The sequence below is a fragment of the Balaenoptera acutorostrata genome, chromosome 16, assembly GCF_949987535.1.
Source record: "Balaenoptera acutorostrata chromosome 16, mBalAcu1.1, whole genome shotgun sequence".
NCBI classification, from domain to species: Eukaryota; Metazoa; Chordata; class Mammalia; order Artiodactyla; family Balaenopteridae; genus Balaenoptera; species Balaenoptera acutorostrata.
Window position 1 is genome coordinate 18,087,969 of NC_080079.1, and position 13,617 is coordinate 18,101,585.

Here is a 13,617-nt window from a genome sequence, read left to right on the forward strand (position 1 = left end):
CATTCTGACCTGTGTGAGGAAATCTCATTGTAGTTTTGATTTTCATTTCTCTAATAATTAGCGATGTTGAGCATCTGTTCACATGCCTATTGGCCATCTGTATGGAGAAATGTCTGTTTACGTCTTCTGCCCCTTTTTTGATTGGGTTGTTTATTTTTTTGATATTGAGCTGTATAAGCTGTTTCTGTATTTTGGAAATGAATCCCTTGTAGGTTGTATCCTTTGCAAATATTTTCTCCTGTTTTGTAGGTTGCCTTTCTGTTTTGTTTATGGTTTCCTTTGCTATGCAAAAGCTTCTAAGTGTAATTAGGTCCCACTTGTTTATTTTTGCTTTTCTTTCCATTACTCTAGGAGATGGATCCAAAAAGATATTGCTGTGATTTATGTCAAAGAGTGTTCTGCCTATGTTTTCCTCTAGGAGTTTTATAGTATCCAGTCCCACATTTAGGCCTTTAATCCATTTTGAGTTTAATTTTGTATATGGTGTTTGAGAATGTTCTAATTTCATTCTTTTACATGTAGCTGTTCAGTTTTCCCAGCTCCAGTTATTGAAGAGACTGTCTTTTCTCCATTGTATATTCTTTCCTGCTTTGTCATAGATTAATTGACCATAAGCACATGAGTTTATTTCTGGGCTTTCTATCCTGTTCCATTGATCTATGTGTCTGTTTTTCTGGCAGTACCATGCTATTTTGATTACTGTAGCTTTGTAGTATACAAAGCTATTTTTTGGGCTCTTCTAAACACATGAGTAGAATTATAGTAGTCACCTATTCCAGTAGTAATTCTTTCCAAGGCAGGGAACTTGAGCTTTGGGGGTCTGGCTTATAACAGTTAACAATAAGGGAAGGGCACTTGGGGATTCATCAATGAATGAAGCACAACTCTGCCAGATTCCAGTGAGGGGTAGGGAGGTGGACAGACAGTAAAATATATGTCAGATGGAGTCATGTATTATGAAGAAAGCAGGTGGGACAGTTTGATGGAGGTGACATTTAAAGCGGATGAGGGGACAGAGCACATGTCTCTGGGAGTATCTGCATTTTAGGCAGAACAACAGGCTGGAATGTGGCTGGCATGTTTGAGGACAGGAAGGCAGCCAGTGTGGTGCAGTTGGAATGAGTGAAGGGGGCGTGCGAGAGGAGGTCAGGGAGACAGCGGGAGTTAGCTAGACATGGAGGGAAGTTAATTCCTGCCTGCCCTTCTGTTTCAGATATCCAAGAATAGACATTTCCTCAGCTCTTCTGGGCTCAGGGTCTAGAAAGACCATCCAGGAACATTCTCCTTAATTCCGGTGAGAGACCAGAAAGGAATACTGTTCAAGACTACTTGGATGATAAAGGAGAAAGAACATGAATTGTGCTCAGTTGGAGTTAGGGTTCGACTGGTATTTATTTTATTATTCACATCTGTGGGATAAGAAGGCCTGGTCTTCAACATAGCTATCAAACCTGGTGGCATTCTAGAATCACCTGGGGACCTTTTAAAAATCCTGATGCCCAGGCTGTACCCCTGACCATGTTAATCAGAATCCATTAAGTGTCACGCAGGCCTCAATATCTTTCTAAACTCCCAGGTAATTCTAGTGTGTAGCCAAGTTTGAGAGCCACTCGCTTACGTGATTGATTGTTAAGGGGTCCTTGTCTGAGGCTGGTTCTCATTACAGTCTGTGGGGAAACACACACCACAGCTTAAGCTATCTGCAGTGGTTTATTCTGAATGCTTAACATTTACAAGTGGAAGCAGCACGTGTTGAAGGGGTGTAAGGTAAGGTACAGCAGGAACTGAGTCAGGGGAGGAAAGATCAGTCAGTTCCTTCCCAGAAGGTAAACCTCTTGTGCAGGCTTCATGCTTGCCCATAGGTCTTCATTCCCAGTTCAGGAGGTTGTTACTTCGTTTACTGGAAAAGTGCACTTGACATGAGTTTCAGCTCCTTCCCCCACAGCTTCCAGCTCAGCAGCAAACTGTTGGGAAGAGGTTCAGTTACCAGGTATACTGCAGAAAACACTTTTAGAACATACTTTTTGGACAAAATGTCATAGGCCCAGTTTTAAATTCTCCCAAGTCAGAGAAACTACAGGGTTTAGGAAATGCTCAGTGATCAAACTTTTCCCTTCTGGACACAAACCTCAGTGGACACAGAAGTACAAAGAAGAAATTTGTCTCACAGATATGATTAATTAATATTGTGATAGCTTAAAACTCAACTTAATTTTAGTGGTTTTGTGGAATGGTTAGAAAACATGAATTATAAACAGCTTTTCAGAACTTAAAGTTCTCTTAATTTGAACATTGGAAGGCCTAAATGTTGAGACTGCCAACAATTTAGGTTTACTAGAAAACACGGAAGAATTCCCAAAGGGTCACTTTGGCCCTTGAACTAGTTATCACTTATAAAGGTTGGAGATCACAAGGAAGGAAAAAAGATATAAATGGACCTTGAAGAAAGGTATCTTGATAGAAGTAGCCCTAAATGTCAGCAACATTTAAGATGGGAAGGACAAGAGTTACTTAGTTCAAGGCTAAGCTTCCCATGGTAAGTTCTCTCACTTAATATTTTTTAAAAAGCCCTGAAACTATGGTTTTATAATTTAGTAGGTAGCTACAACAACAGACAGGAGGAAAGACAAAAAAATGAACGTGAGATTAGTTTTTAATCCGTATTCCCACAAGGCAGGCTACCTCTGAGCCCCTCTCAGCCATAAGTACCTTAACCTACTCCTGGATTTTCTCATACAGACTGTTGATTTGAGTCCGAAAGTATTTAGCAAGCTCTCCCCTCTTTGCTTTCATGGTTGGTGTCAAGAGCCCATTTTCAATGGAAAATGGCTCTGGATGAAGATAGATGCGTTTGACCTGGAAGAGAAGATGCACACATACACACGTGTTTAATAGTGATGTGGACTGTTCCGCAGAGCCCTCTAAATGCTATGTGAAGAACCTTAAAGAATATTTCCCCTTATAAAAGTGGCGTTGATGAAGTGGGAGGGTAAAGAGAAGAGTAACACATGCCCATTCTCACACACTAATAATTTGGGAAAGACATGAGTGGAGAAGGAGGAGGAATAATGAACAGCATGAAGGGACTGTACAGGTAAATGCAAAGGTCAGTGTCATTAATGGTCTAATAGTACCTCTAAAATCAGTTCCTTGGAAACTGTACTTTTAAATTTTAAACCCCATTATAAATGCGAACTTTAAAACTTTATGACATGAGAGACCAGGATAACATGAGTAGTACATACCTGTTCAAAGGATTTAAGGCCACCTTCTGTCCCAGTTTGCTGCAAGTCTAGTAAAATGGCTTCCTTTATAACCTAGGAATATAAAACATAGCTCAGAGCATGGCTGTTGAAAAAGAGCCTGAAGGAAAGGCTGAGCATGAACCAGTTCAAAATGCCTACTAAGCTCATCAGGATAAAAGCAGGGTATGGGGGTATGTGCAAGCACATGTGATACCTAAATGTTGCTCAAAGAAAAAAAGTCATGGGAAGAAAAAACAAATCTAAATGGTAGCAGGGGTTTTCTCTGGATGGCATTATTTAATACCCCATTTTCCAGTTATTTTTTTCCACAATGCACATGCTACTATAAAAAGAATAGGGATTTTGGTGGTTGTTTTTAAACTCCTCATCCTCTCTTCCAGTCTAATAAAACCAGTCAATCCACACCCAGCAAGGGTCCGTTCTTCCAGAGAGGAGGCTCTAGGAAGCTGTGGGTGCCCAAGCTGGGGAGGCCTCCCCCTCCCACGACGGGCCCATGGGTGGGCATAGGCTTTTCTGAGTGAAACTTACTTGGTTTCGGCACAGTTCTTCAAAAGAGCCCTTCACCCCAAGTTTGGCTGCAAATGAGGGAAGCACATCTGGGTCAGGAACCACCACTCCCACTAGGAATGACTGGAAAGGAAACAGGCATGTGAACTAGCGCAGCACTGCCCCCCAGTGGGGAAAGAAAGCAGCGTTACCTCAGAATGCATGATTGTTCCCAAGCCCTGAAATTCAGTGCTGGCGTCCTACAGTTTTCTCACCATATATTTCAAACCCTCATGGAACTCTGATCCCATTTTCCCACTCAACATCTCTACAAAAATGTTCTATTCAAACATGAATAGAAGTGGTGCTCAACATTAAGCTTAAAGCATCTCTGGCCTGTCCATATCAACCCTCCCCCACTCCCGAGAAGCTAAGTTTAAGTGCAGTATATATAAGACAGTTTGTGCCAGAAGAACTCCTATTGTAGTGGAAACGAAGTGCACCATGGGGCTCTTCTACTGAATGGCTACCCTTTAGTATAACTGTTTTAACAGTTCTACTGACTGGTTACAGAGTCTATCATAGTTTCAAAGAATTTTTTTTTTTTTCATTTATAGTGCCTTATTTGAGGTTTGGAGTGTGGCTTCATTTCTTTAGTTTTATGAGCTCAGATCTTCTCATCCTAAATCTACCTATACAGATTTCCTTTAGCTATGGAAGTTGGCATGGTCTGTGCCTGAAACTGGCTGTTGTTAAGACAATATATATTACCCATAAGCTTTCCCCATGTACAAAAATTTGCGACACCAGGCTACTCCTGATGTAGATATCTTCTATCTTCTCTGGAGCAATGTATTCTCCTTGGGCCAGCTTGAAAATGTTCTTTTTTCGGTCGATGACCTTCAGAGTTCCATTCTACAGGAGACAGAGATAACAGCATCAGTGTTTCTGAGCCCTATTGAGTGATGTCAGTGAAGAGAGAGGTGAAGTCAGAGGTCATCTTCCTTCTTTAAACTTGACCTCTCCATTGACCTTTGGGCAATCTTTCATTTCTCTTTCTTGGCTTTGGGGAAAGGGGAGGAAGGCAGCTTTCTTCAAAACCTGTCTATACTGCGTGTGTCTTTGAAGAGTCAGTGGGCAGTCTTGGAAAAAGTCCCCTGGACCCACTAGCATTGTGTAAATGCTTGCCTCGTCCAATGAAGAAATTTTGCAGCTCTGAATTTCCAACAACTTAATTTCCAATTACTCCTTTTCCAGAACTCTCAGGAATAGGGAAGGTGTTATCTTTTATTAAGACTTTTGAATTAGCTCTCCCCCTCCTTGACTCCCTTTTCTGTATCCCTCCTGTTAGATCCAGGAGCAGGCTATACAGCTCTACTGTGCCACTGCTAATCATGCAAGTCAGTAATTGCGCTTGTTAGGACAGAAGTGGGGCTGGGGAGGGCTCTCTGAGCAGCCACCAGAGGTCATTTGCAGCTTCATTTCTCTGGGCTAATTGGTCTGAGGCGCTTAGGTTTTTAGGGATTTGAATTATAGAATTGGGACAAGTGGCAAATACAGTCCACGTGATCACACCCTGAACAGCGCAGCAGACTGAACCGACCTTGGAACTATTAACAAGGCCGACTCAAGAAATTAGCCATCAATTCAGCCTAACAGACATTATCTGAAAGCGATTAATAAGGCTCAGCCCTTTACAACTCCAGTGGGAGGACACATCTGTTGCCTACATTGTAGGCTTATTAGAACTGAGAACTCTCGTTATACAGAAACAGATCTGTTAGCAAAATACCGCTAGACCCAAATCTATGAAATACATCATTAGGGCCAGTGTTCTTAGAGATCTGTTGTCGAACATTCCTTGAATATCACTTAAATCTTGAGAACATTGAGCAAGAAGGGAGTTTTAAATCTGGTTACATTCCTGCTCCCCCAGCACATGGTAGACAAAACCTTCCAGAGAGGAAAGCTCTTGGAATATCCTCCACAGGGGTTTAAGGCTCCATCATTACCATGCCTTAATTTCCTCTCTTAGGAAAACAGAGGGGGTTGACAGAGACTACTTACTGCCGATTGTTTGTCAGCAAGCTATGCTTTTAAAAAGTCTCAGTGTCTTCCACCAAGAGAGGCTGTGAAGGTCACCGAGGGGCAAAAACTAGCCTCTGCATACACCTTGTTTAGAAATCCTGCATCCTTGTTTTGATATGTCTCCATATATAAGTGGAAAGAAACTTATCCCTTTGAAACTCATTAAAGGCAAACACTATAGGCCCATGGAGTTAACACAATTTCTTCCTCAATAAAAGTAAAAATCACAACAACAACAAAAACAAAATAGACTACTACACTCCTTTGGAAAAGTCACCTAATTTTCCTCTGTAGGGACTCCCAGAACTTTTGAAGCAACACCCACCGGGAGCCAGCGACCAATGTCTCCTGTGTGAAGCCAGCCATCCTTGTCCAAGGCTTCCTCTGTCTTCTCAGGGTCCTTCAGGTATCCCTTGAATACATTGGTGCCCTTGATACAGATCTGCACATAAGATGGTACATGGTGGTGACAGTAGCAAAGGCTGCTACAAAACGCCTACTCTCCTACCACCTTGAATCATTTGATGCTTTCCACTGATGTATGAAGAGCACCAGATTTTAATCCCCATTGTGGGGACGGGAAAGTTAGGCTTAGAGACACTGAATTCCTTGCTAAAATTCTCAATAGAATCAAACACAAACCTGCTCACAATTGTGTGCTTTTTCTGATGCAAACATCCCCACTATGATTGTCTGAAAATGACTGCCCGGCACAGCCTACCCACCTGTCCTTCATTGTTCACTGCAAAGTAGTTCATATCAGCCACATCTTCCAGCTTCACATGATTGCAAGCGATGGGGACTCCAACGTGGCCTAGAACACACCACACTGAATCAGCCAGGATACCGTGAAATGGTGATAATTCCAGCCATATTTCAGAGAGATTTATGGATTGATTCTAAAAGAATAAAACTGAAAAGTCATCTGGCACCAGTGCTGGAGAGCCTGGACCAAAGCTTAGGTTTGGCATCTGCCACATTCATCCATAGCACTGAGGTTATCTAAACCTCCTAGTTCATCTAGAACTCCTTCTCCCAACCAGTGCACCTCCTGCCCAGTTGACAAAGAACCTACCTGATTTCCAATCCCCAGGTGATGTAATTGTACAGCCAGCAGTGCATTCTGTTTGACCATAAGCTTCAAATACCTGCGCAAACCAAAGAAGGGCTTTGAGACTTACTCAAGATAAATCAGGAGCCGGCTGTGCCCTATGGCAAGACATGAGGAAAGCAAGGTCTCTGAGAGTTGGAGGACACTTAGTGTCCTAATACCTTGAATTTATGCCTGAGCTGCTAAGTCTTTATAACTGTGGATTCACTCAAAAACCAAAAGGGTCCAGAAATAGACCAAAGTATGAAAACATACTATACTTTGGGAAATGTGGCATTTCAAGCTGATGGGAAAAAGCGAGTTATTCATTGAGTGATGGGCAACCCAATGGCAATCAGACTTGAACCAAGGCAATGGAGTGCTACTGAAGGAGCTGAAGGAAGTGAGTAGCATTTTTTAAGGGAAATAGCTATGGTATGGAACAGGGGTTGGCAAACTTTTTGTATATAGAACCAGATAGTGAATATTTTTGACTTTGTGAGCCACTTGGTCTCTATTTCAACGACTTAACTCTGCCAATGTAGCACCAAAGCAGCAGTAGACGATATGTAAATAAGTGGGTATGGATGTGTTCCACTGAAATTTTACTTATAAATACAGGCAACGGGCCAGGTTTGGCCTGTGCTGCAGTTTGCCCACTCCTGGTATAAAGGATAATCTTGACTGGAGAGGGGATGTGGGGAAATAAGTGCGTGGGCTGCAGTAGGGCTATGGCCTGTCGTAGGCAGAACTGGTGGAGAAGGAGAGGAAGGCATTTCTGGGAGGGGTGTGGCAATAGGACCTTCTGACCTATTGGTTTTAGGAGCTGAGGGAAAGGAAAGTATTAAGGTTGGCCAAGAGGATGCTAGTTTGAAAGACCAGAGGAACTCTGACCTAGGCATCAATTCAGAACCTTTTTTTTTTTTAACATCTTTATTGAAGTATAATTGCTTTACAATGTTGTGTTAGTTTCTGCTGTATAACAAAGTGAATCGGCTATACGTATACATATATCCCCATATCCCCTCCCTCTTGCATCTCCCTCCCACCCTCCCTATCCCACCCCTCTAGGTGGTCACACAGCACCGAGCTGATCTCCCTGTGCAATGCAGCTGCTCCCCACTAGCTATCTATTTTACATTTGGTAGTGTATATATGTCCATGCCACTCTCTCACTTCGTCCCTGCTTACCCTTCCCCCTCCCCGTGTCCTCAAGTCCTTTCTCTACGTCTGCATCTTTATTCCTGTCCTTCCCCTAGGTTCATCAGAACCCCCCCCTTTTTTTTTTTTTTAGATTCCATATACATGTGTTAGCATACAGCATTTGCTTTTCTCTTTTAGGCCGTTGTTTCATTCATGTTGTGCATGTTGGCCAAATGAATGAACTACTTAGCCATTTGGGGGGAAAAAAATATGAGACTATATCTGTACTCAAGCCCACTTACTAAATTCCAGGTGGAGCAGAGACTTAATTGGAAAAAAGTAAAACCATAAGGCTACCAGAAAATCTGGACGAAAACAGTTTTATGCAATATTGAGGGTTAGGAGGCCTGTCTAAACAATTATAAAGCCACATAGAAAAGGTGACTGACTACATACACATTTGAAACTTTTATATAGTAATACACAGTGCAAAAAGGTGAGACTAGGAAAAATATTTCTAACACAACAAAGATTGATTTTATGACCATACGAAGAACTCCTAGGAAGCAAGGTGAAAGAGAACCAAATTATCCTTTGCCCATTTTTCTATAAGGAAGTAAGTGAGTAATTCATGAAAGAAATACAAGTGCCCGTAAGCAGTAGAAAAGATGTTTAGTGTTAATAAAAGAAACAAAGTTGCAATAAGATTTTTCATGTATCTGGTTGGCTAAGATTTAAATGACTGAAAAAGCACTAGCAAGAATATGGGGATATCAGGACTTGTGCATTATTTGTAGTAATGCATAAAAAAGATAAGACCTTTCTGGAGGGAAGTGTGATAATCTACATTAACATGTAAAAAACCCATATACTTTGACCCAATAATCCCCACTTGTAAGGATTTATCCTAAATTGATAATTGCATAAATATACACAAGTATCCTTGTCACTTGATTATAATAACAAAAAAAAAGTGGTAAACAACTCTAGTGTCCATCAATAGGAGACTACTTATTTGGGTACGTTCAATAAACTATTACAAAACCATTAAAATGATGTTTCTTTGACAAGAAGCAATGTTAATGGGGCACTGTTTAATAAGTATTTTAGAACACTGATGCTGTTTTTTAAAGGTTATACTCCATTTATAGTTATTATAAAATATTGGATATATTCCCCGTGTTGTACAATATATCCTTGTAGCTTACTTTATACCTAATAGTTTGTACCTCTTATTCCCCTACTCCTATATTGCCCCTCCCCCTCTCCCCACTGGTAACCACTAGTTTGTTCTCTATATCTGTGAATCTGCTTCTTTTTTTGTTATATTGACTAGTTTGTTGTATTTTTTCAGATTCCACATGTAAGTGATATCACACAGTATTTGTGTTTCTCTGTCTGATTTATTTCACTTAGCATAATGCCCTCCAAGTCCATTCATGTTGCTGCATATGGTAAAATTTTGTTAATACTGATGCCATTTTGTGTAAACGTCTCTGTACACAGGTGCATTAAGAGGTGACTGGAAGGACACTTTCTCTTGATTTTGAGATTTTGGCTGACTTTCTCTTTGGTACTTTTCGTTTGTGTTTTCATTTTTATTTAAATAGTAAGCTTTATTTGTGCAAAAGTGAAATAAGCTATCATCAAAAAAAAGGTGCTTGGCTTACCGGACATCCCATTGCTGCCCGGAGGAACGTCAAGACGGGAGAGGAGATGGGGGCAGCTCCGGTGACCATGAGACGAACCTTCCCGCCCAGGCTTTCCTGTTTAATAGACACAAAAGACGTGCTGAAGACTATTCCCTTTGCTTCAGTTTCCTGTGTTGCAAAATGGGTAGAACAGCCTACCTACCCGGTGTTGTCATGAGAATTAAACTCGTTAATTTACAAAGCACTTAGAATAGGGTCCAACATTGTAGAAAAGAACTTAAAATGTTAGCTATTACTGTCACCACCATCCATAGCTGGGACCAGACCTGCAATTTTTTTTTTTTTATTTCCTTAGATAATTTGTATTCTTGGGCCCTTCAAATTACCTACAACCTCAACAGACCACCTAAGAGAATGAGAGTGCTAGAGCCTAAGAAAAATCCACTTTCTGCTTTTTGACCAAATCCCTTTAGTGGCAAAGTTGTCCAAGAGAGATCTCAAAAGGTGAGTGAACACAGAAAGTGCAAAAGGCTCTCCAGTTAAAGAGATGCTTGACCATCAAAGGAAAAGCAAAGTGTGCTGAGTCAGTGGGCAGCCCAGATACTTACCTAGCTCCATCCAGAATCTACCCAACGTACCTGGATCTTTCCAAAGATGAGCTTGTCCCAGAAACTGTTGCGTCTGATGATACCCTTTTTCACTTCACTGAATTTACTGGCAACAGCCAAGTTCAACAAGAACTTCTTCAAGGGTGTCTTGGCTTCATTTTGTACCTGCAGAGTGACAGTGCCTCTTAGTTGGAAACCTACTGGAGATACTCACCAAGGCCATTCATCAGTGAGCAAGAGATAGTGCCTCCTAGCTTCATAAGAAAGAGGCTCTTATTCATGCACTGGTGTGCTGAATAATGATGAGCCCACACTAAGAAAGAAGTGAACTTAGTACATACACACAGAGCTCCAGCTCCTCCAAGTTCCTTGTCCTTAGCAAACAACCTTGACAACTCAGATAGCATGTCCTCAAAAGGTAGTCAGCATCTATCTACAGTAAAGTTACCTGGGAGTACTGATTAAACAGCTGATTGGGTACCACTGTTAGGACTTTTGATTCAGTGTCATATGTATTTATGTAGTATCATAACATTACAAAGAAAACATCCCATTGGCCATTTTTGAAGATCGCTGGGGTACCAGTTCATTATTTTAAAGACTGATAAAGGAAAAAATCAAATAATCTTCATGCCTTTATGGAAGAATCTCAGCTAATGAAGGCAAGAGAAATGCTTGGATTAGAAAAATCACCATTTTGCCAACCTTAATGAAAAATAGAGCAGTGAACAATGACAGCTAAAACTGTTATGTGGCAGTGGGATTCTGGCCCGACTCCTTATTAGATCTGACCCTGGACAAGTTATTTAACCTCCAAGGTTCAGCCTCCTCATCTGTAAGTTAGGGATTATAAGTGTTGGCATGATTTCCTGGGCTTTTGTAGAAATTAAATGATGGAACGCATATGAAATATTTACCATGGGGCCTGGCACCTCAGCAAGAAGCACACTAAACCAGTAGGTGTTATGAAATCAGAGTAACAATTTCCCAGTAAGTCAGCTGAATTTTGAGGGGCTCCCCAACTCTCTGAATTAATCTCTTTCTCCAGGTCACATCCAAGTAATCTCATCCAGAGGAAAGGGAGTTTCATCTGTTATGGTTTTTCATGGCTGCACTTGTAAGTGTGGCTATAAGTGGATGCTGGTAGGGGTTGCGTGTAGAAGTGGAGCACATTTCTTAGTAACATAGAGTTCCTAAGAGCTTTAGTCAGGCCTAAGCCCCAGACAGCTCCTGCAGCTCAGGGCCAGCCCAACAGAAGCAAGGTTAGTACCTTATCATAGACCCTGTTAAGGAGTCGGGGAACTGCGGGAAAGACTGTGGGCTTCAGGGTCTTCATGTCATCAGGCAGCAGCCGAATATCTCCTTGGAAGAATCCAACTCTGGCTCCACAAGAGTACACAACAGCCTAAAAACAAAACCAAAGAGCAGAGCTCAGAGCCAAAGGACCACTTTGGGTGGGGTCTGTATGGAACAGAATTGAGGATGTCCATGGGCACTTTTCTCTGGACAGGATGCCCGACCCCTGAAATTTCATGTACCCAGAACTCTGAGACCCTACCCCCTAGGCAAGATGGAAACCCACTTCTGCTGAGGTGGTGGGACAGGTAAGACAGACTGTGAGACTGAAGGCCCAGCCCTACTCTGCCCACAGCTCTGGGTGAGGGTCTAAGGCATCATCCTTTGTAAGAGACCATTCGTTATGTAGCACTAAGAAAAAACACTGCCACTCAAACTAGAACACGCCTACAATTGTAAGACCATCTCAGTTTCAGAAATGGTAAAATGTGAAAAAATATGCTTATTAGAATTGATATTTTATTAATCAGATATCAACATTTTAGCCCAGGGAACTGAATCTTCCATTTTGGCATTTCATGCATCAACAGATAAGCTGGTTGAAGAGGTATTTAAGCAGGGATCAGAGAGAGGATTTTCCAACCCTAATGACACCTGTGTTTTTGCTTTCGGTTCTCAAATCAGCCTCAGAGTAGCCTAAAAGCTTGGCGTCCACTCACAGAAGGCCAGCTCTCCCCCAATTGCTGGGCAATCCTCAACAGCTCCACCTTAAACGCTCTGGACACCTTACCTGGATCAAAGGCTCCTTCTCCACCCCTCTGTGGGGAACTCCTTTTCTCTAACCCTAAGTCTTTTAAAAAATTCTAACCCAAATAAAAGAAAAAAAACAATCCCTCGTATCCCTGCTCAGAATTGAGGGTAGATAGTAAGCTCCAGGCTATGAGCTCCCTGGACTTGCAGGCACCCTGTGTGAAGGCAGGAGGAAGCATTTGCTCCGTGGGACACACACAACACTCAACAGAGGAAGGCTCTGCGGCAGGTTAGGGGCGATGCCAAGATTAGGACTCAGCCATGCCAACTCCCTGCCCATGTCCTTCACATTAGAGAAAGGATTGTAAATGTTGCAGAGCTGCCTTTGGAATAAACGTGGGACTAGCAAGTCAGGACCCTCTTTTCACATACCTGCTAGGAATATAGGATCCTTACCTGTACAACCCTCTCAAACATATGAGCCAAGGGGAGGTAGGATATGGTCACGTCCTCAGAACTGGGCTCAAAAGTATACTATAGATCAGGAAATGGAAAGGAGACAACATTGGATTAATGCCAACTTCCTCTTCCAAAGAAGATTTAAACACTTCTTCTTTCTAGGACCGCTGTATACAGTTGTACAGGTGTGCACTGTGCAACTCTAAGGGGTGCCCTAACTGCACTGAGTGCAGAGATCTGCAGTGACCCTAGAAGAGCAAAACTCTAGACAAAGATGCACCAGTATTTGTCCACACTCAGGCCTTCAACCTGTTTCTTCCCCCTCTGCCTCCTCTAATTTTAAAATCTTATGACAGATTCCCATTTTAACGAGGGCCTCCTTTTCAATTGACCACTGACCTCCACACATTTGAGAAAAGCAGCAGCATTTGAAACGATATTTTCATGGGTTAACATGGCTCCTTTGGGGTCACCTGTAGGAAACAAGAGGTGGAAAGATCTGTTAAATGGCTAATAGGTAGCCTTTGGCATTGAAATGAGAAGCTACATTAGATTGGTTCTGTTCCAGGGAGCCGAGAGCTTCTCCTGTCACTGTGTTTTTTTATGAACGGTGTATGACTCTGCTTATGAATGATTGATGCCTCCACAGATTCTACTTCTGACAGCAGCGTTAGCCTTGTGCTACCACACAGGGCATAGCCACAGTCACAGACAGCAACGCAGTCAAAAAGAAAATCCCAAGTAACCCGCCCCCCTCCCCGTGCTGTTTTCATGTTGAA

At 42.0% G+C, this 13,617-nt stretch overlaps 1 protein-coding gene across 3 annotated transcripts in view; it reads right to left on the reverse strand.

Moving 5' to 3' along the window:
- Window positions 1-1,691: 1,691 nt before the first annotated feature.
- ACSL5 (acyl-CoA synthetase long chain family member 5) overlaps window positions 1,692-13,617 on the reverse strand; it is a 44,273-nt gene continuing 32,347 nt past the window's right edge. For all 3 annotated transcript variants that reach the window (XM_007173091.3, XM_007173092.2, XM_007173093.2), the window contains exons 10-22: window positions 13,238-13,311; window positions 12,836-12,913; window positions 11,604-11,738; window positions 10,364-10,498; window positions 9,744-9,839; window positions 6,916-6,988; window positions 6,566-6,654; window positions 6,166-6,282; window positions 4,524-4,667; window positions 3,795-3,896; window positions 3,246-3,317; window positions 2,710-2,856; window positions 1,692-1,964 (exon numbers count right to left, since the gene is read on the reverse strand). In XM_007173091.3, coding sequence (XP_007173153.1) covers window positions 2,716-2,856; window positions 3,246-3,317; window positions 3,795-3,896; window positions 4,524-4,667; window positions 6,166-6,282; window positions 6,566-6,654; window positions 6,916-6,988; window positions 9,744-9,839; window positions 10,364-10,498; window positions 11,604-11,738; window positions 12,836-12,913; window positions 13,238-13,311 — 1,256 coding nt within the window. In that variant the 3' untranslated portion in view covers window positions 1,692-1,964; window positions 2,710-2,715. The remainder of the gene's footprint in view (window positions 1,965-2,709; window positions 2,857-3,245; window positions 3,318-3,794; window positions 3,897-4,523; window positions 4,668-6,165; window positions 6,283-6,565; window positions 6,655-6,915; window positions 6,989-9,743; window positions 9,840-10,363; window positions 10,499-11,603; window positions 11,739-12,835; window positions 12,914-13,237; window positions 13,312-13,617) is intronic.